Consider the following 19,089-nt stretch of genomic DNA (forward strand, 5'->3'; position numbering starts at 1 on the left):
GCAAAAGCTGGAAATGACATCGTTTTTTTTTGTTTTTTTTGAGAGCAACACATTCTTCTTTCCGTCGTCTTTTTTATACTGACGCTCTTTTCTATCAGCAGTTAGAATTGAAAAAGAAAAGAAGAAAAAAACTGCGTTGACGTGATAACAAGTTTCCTTCTTCTCTTTTTTGTGTGTGTATAGTTTGTTGACTGGAGCGGGAGTCGGAGACAGTGCATCCATACAAAGTTAGACTTGCTGTATATGTATACTATGTGTGCAGTGTATATTTGTTCCATGTTACCCAATCCTTTTCTGCTTCTCGAACTCTCTCGACATGCGTTCGTCTTCTTTTTTTTTTTTTTTTTCAATGGAAAAAAGAAGAGGTCATCTTGAAACGGTTCACGGCTTTCAACCGCACGCCTTGTGAGCATCAAGCGAGTTATTTCCAAAACTGATCGTACATCACGTTAACTTTTTTCTTCTTCTTCTTCTTCTCTTTTCTTTCTTTCTTTCGTTTCTGGTTTCGCTTCAAATCAGACTAGATGGCGCCTTTTTCCGACTCTCGTTTCCCTGTGTCTATGGTGTTTTGGGTCGTGTATATTAAGCTCTAATTTCAAAAGAAAAAAAAAAGAAAATGCTCCTCTTCTTTCTCTGCTCGTTTCCCTCCGAGGGCGCTATAATAGCTCGGCTTCTTCGGGATACCGAGGACCGCCGACCAAGATCATCAGGACTGTCTCAATCCCCCCTCTCCGAAGGGGAAACCGCACATAGAAAACCAAAAAAAAGGGAAAACGGAAATATTCTGGAATAATATTGCGGCGAAAACACTTGTCAAACATGTGGTCAGCATGTGGCTGTTTTAAAGAGACGCCCGCAAAGAAACGCTGATGAGACCGCACACATACAACACAGTATCAGCATCCATTTTTGGAAAGTGTCGTTGGAGGATGTATAGAAGGCCTAGAGCTTACACATGCAGTGTAACTCATCGTGTGTTTGGGAAGAAAAGAAGAAAAAAAACTTAGCCGAAAGTATCGGACTTTTTCTTTCTTTTTGGTCAATGACCAACAATTTTTGGGCTGCAAAACATTTGAGCTGTGGTCCTCTTTTCCTGAGTTCTCACTTTGAGACAAGAGCTTCCTGCTCATCCATCTTGTTTGACTTGTTCTGTTAAAGGCCAAAGTCGTGCAACACTTTTACTTTTTCTTTTCCTCTACCGTCTTCGATCATCTCGTCCAACTTTTCTTATTTTAATCTTTGGGCATAGATTTAAATACCAAAATCCGAATCAAAGTGGATCGAAAAAAAAGGGGGGGGAGTTGTATTTGTAATAATAATAATCTGTACATCATCTTTTCGTTGAGAGGCGACATATCAAATAAATGAATATGATCTAAGGACGTTACAATGCAAAAACAAAAACAAAAAAGTAGGAAAACTGGAATTATAAGGATAGGTAAACACACAGACACAAGAAAAGAAGAAATACAGGATAACTTTACTACGCGTCCATGTTTGTCTTTGTTGTTATTGTGTTTCGTGATTATGTTTATCATATTACTATCGTCGTTATGTGCGTTTGATCATCGATTCTTTTGAGTTGCCATTGTTTATTTCTTTTTTTTTTCTTTTCCAAACGGCTACTGCTTGTGAAATTTGCCTGACATTTTTCAAAGCGGCGATGGAAAACCGACAGAGGCGACACTTGAGCTGCCGCTAAGAGAAATTTCATCGTAAAGACTCATGCGGCTCGACGTCGTCATCACGTGATGCGGTTGCAGTCTGGCATGATGCTGATGATGATGGTGCTGTTGGTGTTCCATGAAAGAGGCCATCATCATCATCGGCTGCTGCTGCTGATGGCCGTGGCTGAGTTGACGGACGTGAGACGGCGAAGCGGACGACGATGGGACGGGAGAACCGGTCTCGTTACCGCTGCCACTGCAATTGCTGCTGCTGCTGCTACTGCTGCTGCTCATGTTGTGGCCGTTGCCGTTGTTGCCAAGACCACCGTTAACGCCGCTGTTAGCACCGGTACCACCTTCCGTTTTCTGCACGAGGCGACGCCATTTAGCTCTGGCATTCTGGAACCAAACCTGAAATTTCAAATTGAGACCACGTTAGAAACGATGTCTACGTTGTTTGTGATGCAAACATTAAAGAGAAAGAAATGAAGGGGGGGGGGGGGGGGACTTGGTGTTGTATTTATTTATGTAATGTTAAAGCTACAGTAGGTAGCTCGTGAAACAGGAGGGGGCCTCATGGGGTGTTTCTTTCAGCGCCTGTCTGCGGCGATAGCTTTTTTTTGGTTTTTTAGGTCTTCCCTTTTTGGCTAACGAGAAACTGACGCCCCCGGACGTTGAGTACCAAACAAAACCCCATGGTGCCCATCTTTTCCTTGTGGCTATATCTTTCTCTCTCTGTCTCTCTCTCTATTTCTTGGTATAGTATAACTCTCCCTTTTTTGCTTCCCCTTTTCTTTAAAAAAAAAACAAAAAAAAAAACCTGTGTGAGTATATTATAAGCTAAAGATGGTTGATCCCTCAAGAGGGGAGCTGTTATTAACTCAGCAGCACATCGGGGTCCTTAATACAGGATTCACTATCTTTCCACTACACATACAGACCTATATCCCCCCTTTTCCCTCTGATCTACCGATGTTCATCCGTCTCCCAGTGAAAGAATTTCAAGGTAAAAAAAAAAATAAAATAAAATAAAATTAGAACAAATTTAAGAAGAAAACAAAAGAACTGACGAAATAGTTGAACGAAATAGCTGAACACGACAGAGGAAAGAAAAAAAAAAGGAATGCGATATCACGCGTGTTGTCCTCGTCTACCCCACCAACAAAACCTGTTTGACCCTCTCGCTATCACCTGCAACGGCGACTGTCGTCTCTATCGTCTCCCAGTGAGTGTAAAAACAGATGGTCGCCAAAAAAAAAAAAAAAAAAAAAAAAAAAAAATGTATTCCCTCTTTTTTTCTTCTTCGTGAAAAAAAAAAATCTAGCAGTTTAAAAAAGATGGCACAGAAAAGATAACAATAAGTTTTTGTTTCGCCTCGTTACCTGGAGGACGCGTTTTGAAAGAGTAGTCTTTTGCGAGAGCTGCTTCAGGTCCTTGGCATCTGGGTTGTGATTGGTGGCGAAGTAGGACTTGAGCATGCGCAGTTGGTGGTGCTTGAAAGACGTCCGCAAACGCTTCGTCTTTTGTTGTTGCTGGGACGTGACCTGCTGTTGTTGTTGGTGGACGCCGTTGGCGCCTCCCATCGAGCCCATCGTCGTCACGCAACCGTTCAACATGGAAGAGCAAGGCGACGACGATGATGTGTCCAGCATACCGGCACCATCGACGCTCATGTACGAATCGTCTTCCCTCTCTTTCATCAGACTGGCCTGCATGTCCGACTTGATACTCGGCTGCATCCGCCGCTTGGTGCGCACCCGCTGGTTCTTCAATGACGAAGCCGAAGAGCCGGAAACGGGCGAATTCTGGTGGTACAACTTGCCGGCACTCGATTCGAGCATCGACTCCATCGACGGATTGGCTTGGTGGACGAGCTGGCCGTAATGTTGATGGCCGTGATGATCGTACGGATGATGAGGACTTCCAAACGGCTCCTGGTGATGAGTCATGTAAGCCTCTGCCGGCGCGTTGTGCACGGGGAATGACGGGTGTTGGATGTTGTTGTTGTCACGGCCACCGTGATGGCTGAATCCCGATGCTGATTGGGTTCCTTGTTGATAGTGTTGCTGGCAATAGATGAGCGCGCCAACCATGCCAAAAGTGGATCCTTTGATCAAATGGGTCTGACAGACGTGACAGCTGAAGCATCGCGTGTGGAACAGATGTTCACGACCGCGCATCACCAACTCGTCTGGCTGCAGTGTCTCGCAGCACTTGGCGCACTGTTTGCGGCCGCTAAACAACCTGCCCAAAAAAACAAATGAAAAACAGATTTAGAACAAACGAATATCTCATTCAGTTGACAGATGTATAGGCCTGCGTGCAGTTAAAAACAATTGCATTAAAAAGAAAAAGAATGCGTACCTGTGGTAGTCTTCGCGGCAGTAGATGCGCGACTGACGGGCAAAACAGGACAAGGCAGTGTCGAGAGGCCGTCGGCACTCGTCGCACCTGAGACACTCGCTGTGCCAGGCCTTGTCAACGGCCACCAGGTAGTAACGATCGGCGATTTTGGATCCGCAACCGGCGCAAACGACCGCTGTCGTCGTCGCAGTCGCGCCCGTTTGCTGTTGTTCGACACTCGTCGAGCCGGTTTCGTGAGGAAGCTCTTGCGTCGCAGCTTTCTTCGTTTTGATCGATTCGTCTTCAGCGCTTACAGACGATTCATCTCGCTCCTCTTTGATCAGATGCTGGACGGGCAACAGCTGATGACGCTGTTGCTGATCGAGATGATGATAGAAGTTCGACTCCAACATCGTGTTGCTGTTGCTGATCGATTGATGTTGTTGAATCATTTTCGTGTCGGTTGATTCGTTATTGTTATTGTTGTTATTGAGGCCGTCGGTGGCGAGTGAGGCTACCGTTACAGCCGACGGGCGAGCCCGTAATGCCGTCTCCTCGTTGTGATATGGTTGCTGGAAAAAGAGAGGGACAGTTTCAAAAATTAGTTCATCGTTTAATTGATATGAAACGAATGACATCGTTAGGCCTAACTCTGTTATCTCGTAAAGAGCCGTCCCTTCCCTCCCCCCGTACATTTAATGCTTATTTAACACCGTGTTGAGTTGGATGTTGTTGTTTAAAAAAAAAGAAAAAAAAGTGTCAGATCGAATCGCTAAACGGAATTTAAAATAAAATATATACAGTAAGTAAGTTTTTTTGTTTTGTTTTTTGTGTTGTTTTCTTCAGTTGGGGGGTTTATTTTGTGTTGAGTTATATGTCTTTTACGGGCAGCTATTCAAGATGCAACAGAGGAAAAAAAAAAAAGAAAAAGAAAGAAGAAGGGACAAGAGAAGAGACAGACAGGACAGGTCGACAGGTCAAGTGTATATAGACATAAGCAATGACAGCTATTCTTGTTCCTTTTCAGTCTGACCCGATGAAAAGCCCCCAAAGAAGAACATCAAGTCCGCTTGTTGAATGCGCAGCTATAGAATAACATAGTAGGTAGTATATATATATATATATATGTATAGTGGAAGGTATATACAGAGTCGTTCGAAGAGGAGGGAAGAGTAATAACAATAGAAAGAGACTGTATCAAGAGAAAGGTGGAGGATGTCACAAGAGGCTTATTTATGGTGAAGCAGGGCCCCGAAGAAGAAGTGGTTGCGCCCCAGCTCCGGTTAGATTCCCTTTTTTTTTTTTTTTTTTTTTTTTTTTGACTCTCTTGTCTCTCAACACGTCAGATTATACACAGCATTGAAACTGTCTTTGTTTTCTCTTCTCTACATTTTGACTACTTCTTTTTCTTTCTTCTTCTCCTGTGTGCGTAGAACGCAGAGACCACACGGATTACGCCCTGTCCCGGGGGTTAACAAAAAAGCACCACCTCCCCCGATGACTTGATCTCTTCTTATCCTCTTACTATTATTACTACTACTAAAAGTCAAAGAAAAGAAAAAAAAAAAAGAAAAGACATTGTCTTCAAGTTGTATACATGTCGTATCCATACACTCTAGTGTGGCTCCTTTCGGGGCTCTTCTTTTTTCTTTCCTTTGGCTTCACGCATATTTGTATATATACAGTATATATACCATACCCAAGTAGTCGAAAAGGATTAATCTCATCTGATTCTCTTTTGATTTCCCATTTGGACAAGAAGAAGTTCTTTATCCCCTTTCTTCTTTCTTTTTTTTTTTTTTTGCCTGCCCACTTGCCAGTGTGTGATCTATCTACTTCATCATATAGTTGTTTGGTAAGCCTTTTTTTTTTGTCCCCTACGTCAATGCAATGTGATTACACATCGCCAGGGAGAGATATGTAGAGGGATCGATGCATCAATCGTGAAAAAAAAAAGAAGCTGGAACAAAAAAAAAAAAAAATATTCAAATAGACAAAAAGAACAAGTTATTTATTGTGATTTTTTTTTTTTTTTTTTGTTCTCTTATTTTTTGTTTTCTCAAAGCTTATTCACTCTGGAAGGGGCGGCCCCCGATTATATGTTTGAAAAAAAAAAAAAAGAAAAGAAAAACGTGTTCTTGCTGGAATCTGGCCAGCAGTCATTTCGGTTTGTTTTCTTTGTTTGTTTTTCTTGTTCATTTTTTTTTTCCTTCCTTTAATCAAGCAGGGATCAAATCACGAATTTTTTTTTTCGTTCTTTATCTTGTTCACATTATTTTAATATTCTATATTCAATTTTTGTTGTTTGTTCTGTTCCTTCTTACTCGTTCGTTGTTATTGTTGATGTTCCAATGTGATGGGGGAAAAAATGTCGTCAACACACGATCACTCGCAACATATAGAAGTCATGTGTGTACATGTTTCGTATCTATCTCTCTCTCTCTCTCTCTTATATATATATATATACGCCGGGGTGGGTGTGCTGCTTCAGTTTGTTATTATAAGATTCTCTACTGTTCGCTGATAGCGAGGGGTTTGACGAAGAAATTCGATCTCGATCGCGAGGCCCAAGTCGCTGTGTCTCTCGCGTAGCACGAAAAACATGCACGCAACAAAACAAACACAAAGATAGATATTTATCAAACCCCCTCCGCCATGCCTTTTACTGTTCCTGCTGCTGCTGCTGCTGCTGGTCATTGCGTGTCATTGCGTGCGTGTTATGCAGAACACGTCGTCGCCCAAACAACTAGAAGCTGTGTATGCCATGGCGACAGTTCGACTAGCAGGAAGAAGGATATAACTGCTTGTCTCCTTATCGAAAAACTCAGCATCAGATTTGATCACAAACTTTTAACAGCTACCAAAACTTTTATTTTTTTTTTTTTTTCTTCTCTTTTCAACCAATGCTTTTTTTTTTTTTTTTTGTTATTATCTTTGTTTCAAAACTATTCAGTGGTGAACAGAAGCGAATAAAAAAAAAAAGAAACGGTCTGAACAACTATGCAATAATGCACGTAAAAACATTAACTACTTTGACATCGTGTGGTAAATGACCTTCTGTTTGAATCTGGTTGATAATCAGAAACAAGCGCTCGGCTAACCGTTGACAAGCTTCTCAAACAAGATTTTCAAGCGTCTTGGCGTTTTGTTTCTTCCACGGTTTGAACGTCTTTTTTTGTTTTTTTGTTGTTGTTTTGTTTTTCAACGCGAAAACAAGAAGACGAAAAGGTAAAGTTGTTTTATGCTTTTTGTGGCTGTAGCGGTTTTTGTTTTTGTTTTTTTCGGCACAACAGAAAAGGATAAACGATTTGACGATCGTGTGGGCGTCCGAAGCATACAACAAAAAGGTTTGAGTGCGTGTTTCTCGTATCGGTTTTCCTCTTTTGCGCAAGTCGCAAAAGAAAACTGCAGGGCTGTTTGGTACATCGTAACAGCCGGATAGCGCCCATTCTTGGAATGGCCGTGCCACTATTTTCTTGTTGTTTGGATGTTTCATTGGTTTTTCCCTACACATATATATATACTGTATATATTTTAAAAATTTATTTGTTTATTATCAGAGTGTCAGAAATGCCTCGTTTGGCCGGTAAAAGGAGCGAGAAGGGGGGAGAGAGAGAGAGAGAGACGGACGCATGCATGCGGAACGTAACGCTGCGTCACCTGCTGAAAAGAAAACGTTTCGTTTCTCACTTTTTCAAAAAAAAAAAAAAATAAAATACTCGGCGCACTTCTTTGGGTTTTCATAGTAGCTGGCCGTTGTTATTTGTGTTAGCTCGAAAATGAAGTAGGCAATGTGAAATGCATCGGATCGGGGCGTATTCAAGTTGCCCGTTTCCACATTTTTGGGTGGCAAATTCTTTTCCTGATTCCGGGGAAATAAAAAAGGATTCGAAGCTGTTCGTTTCTCCATCATTTTTTTTTTTTTTTTTACGAAGGAAAAGGTTTCATAAATTTTCTCGGAAAACATTTTTGCTTGTTGAACCGGAAGAGATTTGCGCCACAAGTGACCGATTGAGTGAAACTGAAAAAAAAAGGCTGAGGCGGAGTCTTCTTCTTTAAGAGAATTTAGCCGTTTTTTTTTTTTTTTTTTTTTGTTCTTCGAGTTCACTTGCAACTCTGAATGAAAGAACTTGTTGAAACAACGGAAAAGGTTTTAAAAAAGCCTTTGCTGGAGCGTACAAATACACGGTCATAGAGATAGAGGACCATCTCGCATCCGAAAAAAAAAATCGGATTAAACAATCTTGGAGGAGGTGGAAAAGAGAGACAAGCAAAAGATCGAAGGCGACAGTTGGCAAAAAAAAAAAAAGCTCAAGCCGGATGAGAATCCGGCGGCGTTTGTCCGCTTTTTTTACACACAGTAAGTTGTATTGGTTTAAATTCGTACTCGGCTTGTCAATCAATTTTCCAATCGCCGTGTGTATACAGATCCTTGTATGTACGTTAAACATCTTCCGCTCACTTGATTTTTTTTTTTTTTTTTGTTTCTTCCATCCTTTCGTACTTAACGTGTATGCCATTCCATTGTATGGTCGTCTACTGTTCCAGGCCTATCTATCTGTTTAATTCTAATTGAAGATTGACCGAAAACCACCAAAGATTCGCCGCCCCAATTGTTTCGACATTTTTCGGCAGCCGCTGCAATGCAAATTCGGCTTTTTGAAAATTCTATTGTGTTTGCCCGTCGAACGGTGAAACAGATAGTCTAACGCATCGTTTTGGAACGTTAATGGGGAAGCGGAGGGCTGCCTTTATTTTGACGCTGCAAATTTCGCCATTACAAAAGACAGACGTGGAAAAAAAAAACGGAATGTGCGGTGGACATGGCGCATGTAACACGGACACACCTGGTCATCACGATGATGATGGCGCATAGTTTTTCATTCTCTGATGACTCCCCCTCCTTCTCTCTTGTCTCTCTATTTTTTAGCTCTCGACTTGCGACTGGTACCATATCCCTCCTAGTTTTTACACCATGCACAGCGAGCCGTACTTTTGGGGGTAGTAGAACTCAAAGTATATTAGTACGTGGGAGTTTTTCGAGTCGTGGCAAAAAACCTTACCCCCCCCCCTTCATCATCAACACCGGTCTACTCTATTATTATCATCTTTTTTCACTCCCTCCCCCCTAGCCTCCACCCACCCCAACAACACTACACAGTTTCTCTGCTTCATGCAAGTGTAGTGTACAAAAATAGGGTTGAAAAATATTAGACCCAGCACGTTTGACTACTCCCCTCCTTTTCCATCACCTACACTCTATTTAGGTCCATTCATTCTAATAATACGATGAGGGCAAAAAAAAAAAAAAGAAAAACTTATTGTTCTCTCATCGTCAATTATCGGTCGAGTAATGCACGCCACATCTAATTGAATCATCATCATCATTCAACGATTGAATACACCGGTACGCAATACAGCGGGCTTTTTGGATAGAGCTAAACGACAGTGCTATCAGGAGACCACCAAAACAAAACAAAACAAAAAAAAAAAACATAAAATAATGGCGGCTGTTGTTTTCACCCGAATATGGCAACTTGACGTCATTGACATGAACGAAGCAGAAAAAACAGGAATTTTGTTAAAAATAAACCCCAGAAAAAAACACACACATGTTTGGCTATAGTGGCGGTGTTTATAACTTACCCAGTACATAGCAGGCCCCGGTGTAGGTGAATCGCCTTGAAGAATTCCCATTGAACTTGCGATCGGGTTGATTCGATTTTCGTACGGTTTCAGCGTTCCCGGAGATGATTTTCTCGGTAGAAGAAATTTAAAAAAAATAATAATCTAATAAGATCAACCCTTTTTTTTTTTGCGTGTCCACTCGGATATTTCGAGTTTCGGGAAGGAAACGCAATTGGATTTTTTTGTTTTTTGTTTTGAAAGTTGGAGAAAAATTGGGGGCGCTTCTTTGCGTGGGAGAAAGTCTAACTCGTCCCGTTTGTGTGTTCTCGTTCTTCCGCGGACAACGGCGGAAGTTGTGGGGGAAATGTTCGTGCTGTCCCACAAAACAAAAACAACTCTCACGAGTTGGTGAACTGGTCGTTCACTCTCGTCACTCGGCGCAAGCGCAAAAGTGTTTCGCACCAAACAACGACAGAAGAAAAATTCGAAACAAACTCGGCGGTTGTTTGAAACTTCTCGAATCGCTCGAGATAAAAAACAAAACAAAAAACAAAACAAATTGTTCAATTGTTTGTCGAAATTTTTTAGAACTGTTGGTTTAATAAAAAGATGGATGGATCAAAAAACTTGTTCAACGGCGTGCTGCGTTTGTGCGTGGTGTGAGGAGGTCCTCCACTTTGGCAGTACTGACGGGCTCACCGGCTCTCCCAGCTGGATAAGTAAACCCTCCCCAACCGGTTGTGCCTCTCTCTTCTTGGCCTGGTTGGATGGATGGCTGTGCTGGCTGGGCTTCTAGCTGGTCTTGTCTGTAGCGCCCCCTCCCCTTCTCTTCTTAAGCTCCTCCCCATCCTATGGCTGTGTGTATATGTACAGACTTTCTTTCTTTCTTTTTTTTTTTTACGGATGTTGTTGGCTTTCTGGTGTATGCTATATGCTGTAACCATATTTGAAATGGAGATGATATTCCGCCCACAAACATTTCCTCTAAAATGAAACAAGACTGGTCCATATATGTATATCTCTGTCGATATTCTTTTCACTCTGCAGCCTCCCTTTCTTCTTTTCTATGTATGTTTTTTTCTTCTTTTCTCCCCTTCCATTTCCAAAAATTTGTTTTATTTTCCAACCCCTTTTGGTTGATTCATTATTCATCCACCCCCTAAACAAAAAAAAAAAGTCAAAAGTCAATGACATAATTCTTGTTACGACTGTCTTGAATATTATTGGATTTCCTCTCTTGTTTTGATGCCTTTTCCCTCTTGTGTTTCTCGCTAGAGGTTAAAAAACAGCAATCAATTTGGTTAAGGCATTTGAGTGATGTTTGCTTGTATAGCACAAACACAAAAATCTTCCGTGTATCCGATGCTTCTCTTTTTTCCTATCCATTTCAAAAATACATAGAGGAAAGATATAGGAATTGATTTGGGCTCGGCTCTTCATGAGAGAAGAAGAAAAACAAATACACAAGGGCTCGTGTCCCTCGTATAAAAAAAATTCAACACGTCATATAAATCGCTGGCATCTTTTTACCTGCTGCTTACCTTCGGATGGACCGAAGATCCAGCCGATCGTGTGTAGTACGTGTGTGTATACATATTTTTATATTTAAAGAAACATAACTCTTTTGATGTTGTTTTCTTCTTGCTGTTGTTCCTTTTTGGTTCCGTGCCATACAGTTTGAAGAGGGTCCGCTGAGTATTTGTATATTAGCTTAACCTTTTGTGGGACTGCCGGAGTCTCTCATCTTCGCGGGTCAGCCAGGCACGAGCTGGCATCTTACGTCTTATAGAAAAGAAGAAGAAGAAGAAAAAAAAAAAGGGAGAATATAAGAAACAAACTCATTTCTATTTTAGTTTAAACAAACAGGGAGGGAAAAAAAAAAAAGATGGGAGAAATGTAAGGCTCATCGATTCCATGGTGTTGATATATTCAAAAATGTGTTATTCATTTGTTTTGACAGGATACTAGCAAAGTTATTGGACGCTTGAAAAGAAAGAAGATTCATTATAAAATCAGAATAAATCGTGAATCTTGATAAACCGCTCCTCTTTCCTTTTCTCTTGTGTCTGTTATCTGGAAATCGTAATCGAACAGGCCTTTCAATCGAGCGAGCACTTGGGGGCCCTTGCTTTTTCCACCAGTGGAATACATTAGCAATTACAAAAAGGTGTTTTATACGCCGATCAAGTGTGAAAACAAAAAGGAAACAAGGCGGTAACGACTAATGAGTAACACACCTATTTATGGGCGTAACTAGTTAACCACTAGAAGTGGTGCTGTTGGATGTGTGCAAACAAAAGCCGAGGGCGAGCAACTCAATTCACGGGACAGGTGAAACCAAAATAAAAACCAAAAACGTCTCGAAGAACCAAATGAATATACACGAAAAGAAAAATGAAAAGGACACTTAACTCCTCCTACCCGAAAGCGGAATTATTACGCCATCCGTCAATCTCAGTTGACGATTCAATCGGTTCAAGAAAAACGAACGAGACTTGTTCACGTACACACGCAGTCCGCAACTATAGAGTCGGTGGAATTCCTTGAAATCCCGGTTTTTTTTTTTGTTTCTTTTTGTTTCTTTTTTTTTTTTATCGAAAAAAAAAAAAAATTCGAAACAATGAAAAAAAAAAAAAAGGACAAAAAGTCCATGTTTCCTTCTGTCTGCTGTGTACATATGCGCGACGATCGAAATCCCCCACACAAAAAAAAAAAGAAGAAACAAGAATTGTAAGTAACAAGTCATGTATCAATCCATCAAACAGAGCGCAGCCAAAAAAAAAAAAAAAAAAAAAAAAAAACCTTAGAAGCTCCGGAGCAGGTTTTTTTTTATTTCGAATTTTCCTTGCCTTTTTTTTCCGAGTTTGATTCTTTTCTGTTTGTCAGTCAGTGAGTGTTTTCTTTCTTCTGCTTTTCTTTCAAATTGATTTTTTTTTTCTTTCAGCTTTATTATATAGCTTCTTTCGTTGCTCTTTCCCTTCGTCAGATAGACTAATATACTTGTTCGATGACGGGCCAGAGCTGCGGGACGTTGTGTCGGCTCGAAAAGCAGCGTGAGATCACTCACTCCTGCTGTTTTTTTTTTTTCTTGCTACATCAAATAAAAAAAAGCTACTGCCTGACGTTGTCTAAATTCTTGTATATGTACACATCTCTATTTCTTTCTTTTTTTAATTCAATAATCTCTCGGCTTTCATCTGTTTCAGTGATGCGTGTGGGGTAGGTGGACTTGGGCTGTATACATTCACCTGAGCCAATTTTGCAGGAATCCCCAATACGCCCGTCTCCCATGGCGGTCATTTGTCGCTCAAACGTACAGCTTCTGGTCATTTCTTTTTTTTTTTATTTATTGCATGTGTATACATCTATCATGCTTTGTTGAATTTGTAGAATGTTTTCTATTCCCTATTCCCTCCTTTAGCGATGACACTGAGCTGATGATGACCCGTCCACTCTATATACACCTACCAATACTTACCCATAGATAATATATTTTTAGAAACGGATGAAAGGTGTGTATGATGGACACTGCCTTTATTTGAAAGGAAAAGATTTTAAAAGAAAACAAAAATAGTTGAGAAAAGAAAATACAAAAAAAGGGATTTCATTGAAAAAAAAAAGAAAAAAAGAATTTCAAAATTTGTGTGTGACAATGATGACGTCGAGGTGTTGGCTTTTTGCCGTCGACACCACCTTTGCGTGTTTCGAAATCATTTACCATCATTTTCCCCGCTGGTGTCCCCGCGTGTCTTTTACCTCGTACGAATAAGGAGCGAGCATTTGAATTATAATATCGTCTGTGTGTGTGTGTGTTTAGAAATCAAAAAAAAAAAAGAATAACAAGGACGTATACAAGAATAGACTAACAAAAAAAAAAAACAAAAAAAACAACAACAACAACAACAAGCGGGAGTAAGAAGGGGGGGAAATATAGGCGGCGTGCTGTAGACTTAAGATGTTATCAGATCCGAGTTGCTGGGGGAGTCCACCAGTGTCCCAAAAGTCCGTCTCCGGGTAAAAACAGCCTTCTCTTACCTTTCTTTCTTTTTCAGTCCTGATGTTGCCTTTTTCTTCTTTTCTTGTTGGTGTTTCCTCCTGTCCACTTGTCCTATTGAAAGAAAAAGTATTGAATAAGAAGGTTTTCTTTCTTCCCTCTTTGATGCGTAGACTCTGTGTGTCTTTTACCACTATTCTACTAACATTGTCTGCCTCTCTTTTCTCACCTTCTTTTTTTTCTTTTTCCATTTTCCAACTAGTTGAACCTCTCGCGGGCTAGTCTTGTTGGCAGCCGGATGATAAATTGGCACCCATCGACTTTTGACTGACTGGCCTCCTATAAGATGGTGGGCCCACAGAGTGCCAGTCGACACAATACGCTCTGCCATGCGGATGGGTGTAGGGCCAAGTGGCACACAGTACGCTAAATAAAAGAAACGTGTGTGTTATTAAAGGGGAGGCGCCGGCCGGTTGTTGAAACATCCAAACACGGTGATTATCGCACGTTGCCTTGCGTCAGCAGGCCGGTTAGTTGTCTTCTACACAACACGCATCCACCACCAAGCAGAAAGAAGTGTTAAGTAAGGCTTCTATTCTATTCTATTCTTCTTCTTCTTCTTCCTTTTTTTTCAGCCCTCCGAAGCTTTGCACCGTCGCCTTTTTTTTTTTTTAAACCCAAAATGCACAACCCACATGTACGCGTAGCTGATGTCTTTATCCGCAGAACGATCTACTCTTTTTTTTTTTTTGTATTTTTTTAAGACATTCATTTTTTTTTTTTTAACAAAAGGAAAGAAAAAAACTAGCTGTGTACACCTCCCGATCTGTTCGGACCAGACGGCCGCGTTTCTGCTGTTTAGGCCAAGAAGGCTGGACAAACGAAAAGAATGAAATGAACAAGAAGTTTTGACTTTTGTGCTCGGCAATGGTGCGACACATAAAAAAAAAAAAAGAAAACGGAGAGAAAAGAGCAAAAAAGAGAAGCGATTTTCTTTTGTTCAAGGAGAAAAAAAAAAAAGGTGGTAATGACCATGTCGAGACCGCCTGTCTAACCTTATTTGGGTAAATATACTAAATAATATTAATAATAAATGTTGGAAGGGGTATTTGGACAATGTGCAGTCGACATTGTTGCATTTTCGAACGACAATCCGGAGATGTCCACCTGCATGCGCCTAGCGGGTCCCGGTCAGTTCGTTACAAAAATGTTTGAAAACAAAAAAAAAAAAAAAACGGACCTGGAAAGTAGGGGGGGGACATCACGGCGGCGGCGCGCGTCAGCTGCATTCCATTTCTGTGGAAATGTAAATTTTTTTTTATTTCTCTTTTCAAAAATAAAATAAAATAGTCGACCATGTACATGAAAAAAACAAAGAAACAAATGAAATTCCTCCAATTCCTCCTCCTCCCCCTTTCCTCTTAGGAGCTCCTCAATAAATGCAAAGGCCGTCCTCTTTCTTGATTTTTTCTTCAAAGTGCATCAGGTTGTATGCAATAAGGAAGGACCTCATCATCGTCATAAGCCATCAATGATGGCTACCCATTACTCCACCTACCCCCCCCCCCTCGAAAATTACACAGTGCAGCAAAATGGAGGGAGCTGGTTGGGGTCGTATATCAACAAGGCCTCTTCAGTCGCGTTATTTCTTCACGCCTTTTCCCAATCAGCCGAGAAAAAAAAAAGAAAAGAAAAGCTACTCTTTTTTGTTTCTTTTCTTGAAGAGATTTCTCCCGAAAGATAATACCTCCTCCCCCTTTTTTGTTTTATTATTTTCTTTTTCCCGTTTTTATTTACAGGCTAATGAAAACACGCATGCCAACAGTTTCTCAAACTCTTCAACATGAACATGATGTAATAAAACAATAGCGTATACCTCGCGAGGACAAGGGCAACCCTGGAAAAACAGGAGAGAAAAACGAGTAAAAATAAAAATAAGAAAAACAACGACAAAGTGAAAAGAATTAAGAGAGAAAAAGAAAAAAGAAAATGGAAGGGGGGGGGGGGGGGGGCCGTTTACCTACCTCCCTTTTATGTTGAAAGGTGAAAAAAAAAAAAAAAAAAAAAAGCTTACCTGTGTCACATTAGTATAGGCACAAAATGGTCGTTACCTTTTCTCCGAAAGCCAAAAAAAAAAAATAAAAGGAGGTTAAGAAAAAACCGAGATAGTGAGAGGGTAGGTAGGCTAGCTAGAGTCGAAGTTCAAATAGGGAAACGCAGTACATGGAGATGCAGTCCTACAGACAGTGTGTGTGTGTGTTCGCGTTTGTGAGTGTGTGTATGAAACGACAAAAAAAAAAAAAAAAAATCTGAAGTGGCTAAGATGGTTCCGAGTGTCCCACAGAGTCGATGATGGCCGTCTTCAACGACCTTGTCTATTTAAGGAAGAAGACCTGAATTTTGGGGGTGATTTTTAGGGCCTGTCAGTCGCCTTGCGCCAGCGACGAACATCCGCAACAACACACACACCCAACAACGTTTCCAAAGAGTATTAGATGGCGAGCCGCTCTACAAAAAAGGTTAGTTTTGTCATTCTTTCGTTTTTCTTTTAAGTAAGGCATAAAAAAAAAAGGGTTCGCACGTTTGAATTATGGGGAAAAAAACAAAAAAAAAAACGGAATAATACCAATAAAACAATGGGCACATTGAAACCCGTCCCTCCCTAGAACGTTTATAATGCACAGGGAAGCAATAAGAAAAAGAGAATACGCCCTTAAACGTCTGATGACGAATTTTCAGGGGCAAAGGATACCTGGACGAACAAACAAACAGCCCAGGTGTCCTTTTCGACACGCAAAAAAAAGACAAAAAAAAAAAGGTAAAATGGATCAACGTAAAAAGAATAAGACGTAAAGAAATTGAAATGGAAACAGTGTCGTCGCATGAATACATAATTCTTTGCAATTCAAATGAAGGCGTTGCACGAACGGACGACGTGAAAATACGCGGGCGGACGGCCATCGAGGCCCCGACAGTCAATGATTGATTCGTTAACTTATTTTTTTAAATCTATCTTTTTCTGTTTTTTTTTTTTTTTTTTGTTTTGTTTTTGTCATTTTAAATAATTCAACTGAAGCCCGTTTCTCCACATCACCTGCCACCACCACCCAGTCTTACGTAATTTTCTTTCGTCCATATTTTGCCGCGTTTCTAATGGTGATGCGCTTTGAGCGACAGACGGGGACCGACTCTGGCAGTTTCTTTAACTTGCTGACAGTTTTTTTATTTTTATTTTTCTTTTTTTGATTCTTCTCCCGAAAAAGGGGAATGAGAGTTTTACGTTGGCCGCATAATGCTACACGAATTGCCGCCAACATGTACACACATATTAAGTGGATCTTGCTGCTGGTGGTTAATCTGGATCGTTTGCCGGCTCGGGTCTCGGACCGTGGCCGCTGTTTCTTTTGGGTTCTTCGGGAAGACGAAAGGAATTTGAAAGCAGAAGAGAAAGATGGAAAAAACGCGTGGGTATCTATAGAATGTTTATAGATTCGTGTCTAATGTCATCTTGGGGTCCGGCTCGTCTGTCCGTCGGTACTTGTCGTCTCAATCCGCTTGATGCTCGTGCGTCTCTGTCGATCCAGCACGTTCTCTCTTCCCAAAAACAAAAAAAACAAAAAACAAAAGGCACGAAATAGTTTTGCTGACGACATACCAACCGGAGCTGCGCCGCTCAAAATTCCCTTGTTTTTTTTTTCCACAAAAAAAAAACAAAAAAAAATATAATATCGTCATTCTTTTGTTTTCTATTGGCCGCCAGATATGCCCTACACACAGCCGCCGCTTTCTCGGTATATATCCTATACGGAATTGACAAGTTATTTAAGCCCCGTCCGATTTTTTTTTTCTTCTTCTTCTTCTTCATCCAATCCATCTGTCATGGCGATACATCGTGTTGCGCATGTCCAAGCTTTTTCTATTTACCCCCCCCCCTTTTATTCATTTCACTATAACTATATGATTTTTTTTTAGTTGCATTTCGAACCGGATCTATTAGGTAAACATCGGTCGTGCGGACTGTTCCCTTGCTCCGGTCGTGTATTTTTTTTTTCCCAACCACGCTGAATAATGAGCTAAGACGCCGACTTTGAGATGTTTTTTTTTTTACTTTGCGCAACAGACAGGACATCCCTACCAGGTATCCGTATAAGCTTTGGCTATTGGTGTATATTCTAATATGCATGGGAGCGGAATTGTTGATTACCTTGAGTCATCAATCATTCAGCGCAAGGGGAAAAAAGGAAAAAAAAAAAAAAAAAGGGTTGGAAGAAAAAAGCCTTGGAGACATTAGATAATATTAATGTAGCGTATTCGAGTAATGAATCAAAGGGCAGCCGAACAATAAGCTCTTGCTCTACCGTCCTATACGAGTTCCAATCACTTTTACCTGCGTGACGACCGTACAGAAAATATTTCTCCTTTCTCCCTCTCTCTCTCTCTCTCCCTCTCTCTCTCTCTCTCTCTCTCTCTCTCTCTCTCTCTCTCTCTCTCTCTCTCTCTCTCTCTCTCTCTCTCTCTCTCTCTCTCTCTCTCTCTGCTTTGTTTTAAACAAAAATTTCAAAGGGAATAATGTTAACAAGCGGTAAAACAACGAAAAACTAAATGAAATTTCAAAAAAAAAGGGGAAAAATAGCAAGTTGGTTGATGGTTAATGCCACGCGCACTCTATGCGCATTTTTGAAGGGGGTGATGGCAGCTAGCCAACGGTGAAAGGAGAACAAGGGGGGGGGGGGGGTGAGCTGTAGTTTTCCTATTATGCTCAATCGGAAAAAAAAGAGTAAAAAAATGAGGGGGAGGAAAACGATGGGGTAGGGTATGCTTTGGCGTGTGCTGCATTACATCAAAAACCTTAAAAACGGAAGAAAACTTTATTCCTTTTTTTTTTCTACTTTACCTCCCCCTCTCTTCCTACACCCGAGATCCAGCAGCAGCAGAAGCAAAAGGGTCTTTCCAGCCGGCCTCTATATCCGTTCAGCCATTTCCATATTGTCAATGGATGGATTCTACAGTATAAGCGGAGGGGGTTGCGGGGGCTCCATTATGTGTACGGTAGAAGTGAACCCCCTCTTTTTTTTTATTCTTATAGTCTTTTTCTCGTTTCTTTCTTTTTTTTTTTACTTGTGGAGTTGTCACAGCATCAGCCTATGACAAGAACTCGAGTAAAAAACCCATTGACTCGCATTACACAAGAGCCCAGCGGGAGATATTGAGACCCCCTGGATCTACGATGGCTATAAAGGTATATATATATACATATATATATACATACGTATAGCAGTAGCAGCCAAAACCCCAGCAGTTGAAAATCTCTTTTCTTTCCCTTATTCTAATAGTCCCCCCCTCCTTCCCTTTTTTTTTTCTGGTCTGCATCCTCCATCTCTTGTACACTGTCTCCAACTGGATGCTGTTCAATGATTGTCTATGTTTCTCTCTCTATTGTCCCAGCCCAAAAAACTT

The 19,089-nt window shown here is 40.9% G+C and overlaps 1 protein-coding gene across 1 annotated transcript; it reads right to left on the reverse strand.

Annotated features, from left to right (window-relative positions):
* Positions 1 to 1,280: 1,280 nt before the first annotated feature.
* Positions 1,281 to 10,304, reverse strand: LOC130692508 (uncharacterized). The gene is made up of 4 exons (XM_057515619.2): positions 9,657 to 10,304; positions 4,032 to 4,582; positions 3,050 to 3,911; positions 1,281 to 2,078 (listed from the first exon to the last, which is right to left on the reverse strand). The coding sequence occupies exons 1-4, from the start codon at positions 9,705 to 9,707 to the stop codon at positions 1,653 to 1,655; spliced, it is 1,890 nt and encodes a 629-aa protein (XP_057371602.1). The 5' UTR covers positions 9,708 to 10,304; the 3' UTR covers positions 1,281 to 1,652.
* Between the last annotated feature and the right edge of the window lie 8,785 nt (positions 10,305 to 19,089).

Source organism: Daphnia carinata, chromosome 1 (genome assembly GCF_022539665.2).
Source record: "Daphnia carinata strain CSIRO-1 chromosome 1, CSIRO_AGI_Dcar_HiC_V3, whole genome shotgun sequence".
Taxonomy (NCBI): Eukaryota; Metazoa; Arthropoda; class Branchiopoda; order Diplostraca; family Daphniidae; genus Daphnia; species Daphnia carinata.

Excerpts from the sequence above, each read along its gene's own strand:
- LOC130692508 (XM_057515619.2), bottom strand. The coding sequence starts at position 9,707 with ATGGGAATTCTTCAAGGCGATTCACCTACACCGGGGCCTGCTATGTAC. Across the intron at positions 4,583-9,656 it reads CGGGGCCTGCTATGTACTGG|CAACCATATCACAACGAGGA; the intron begins GTAAGTTATAAA and ends CTCTTTTTCCAG. Across the intron at positions 3,912-4,031 it reads TGCCGCGAAGACTACCACAG|GTTGTTTAGCGGCCGCAAAC; the intron begins GTACGCATTCTT and ends TTTTTTGGGCAG.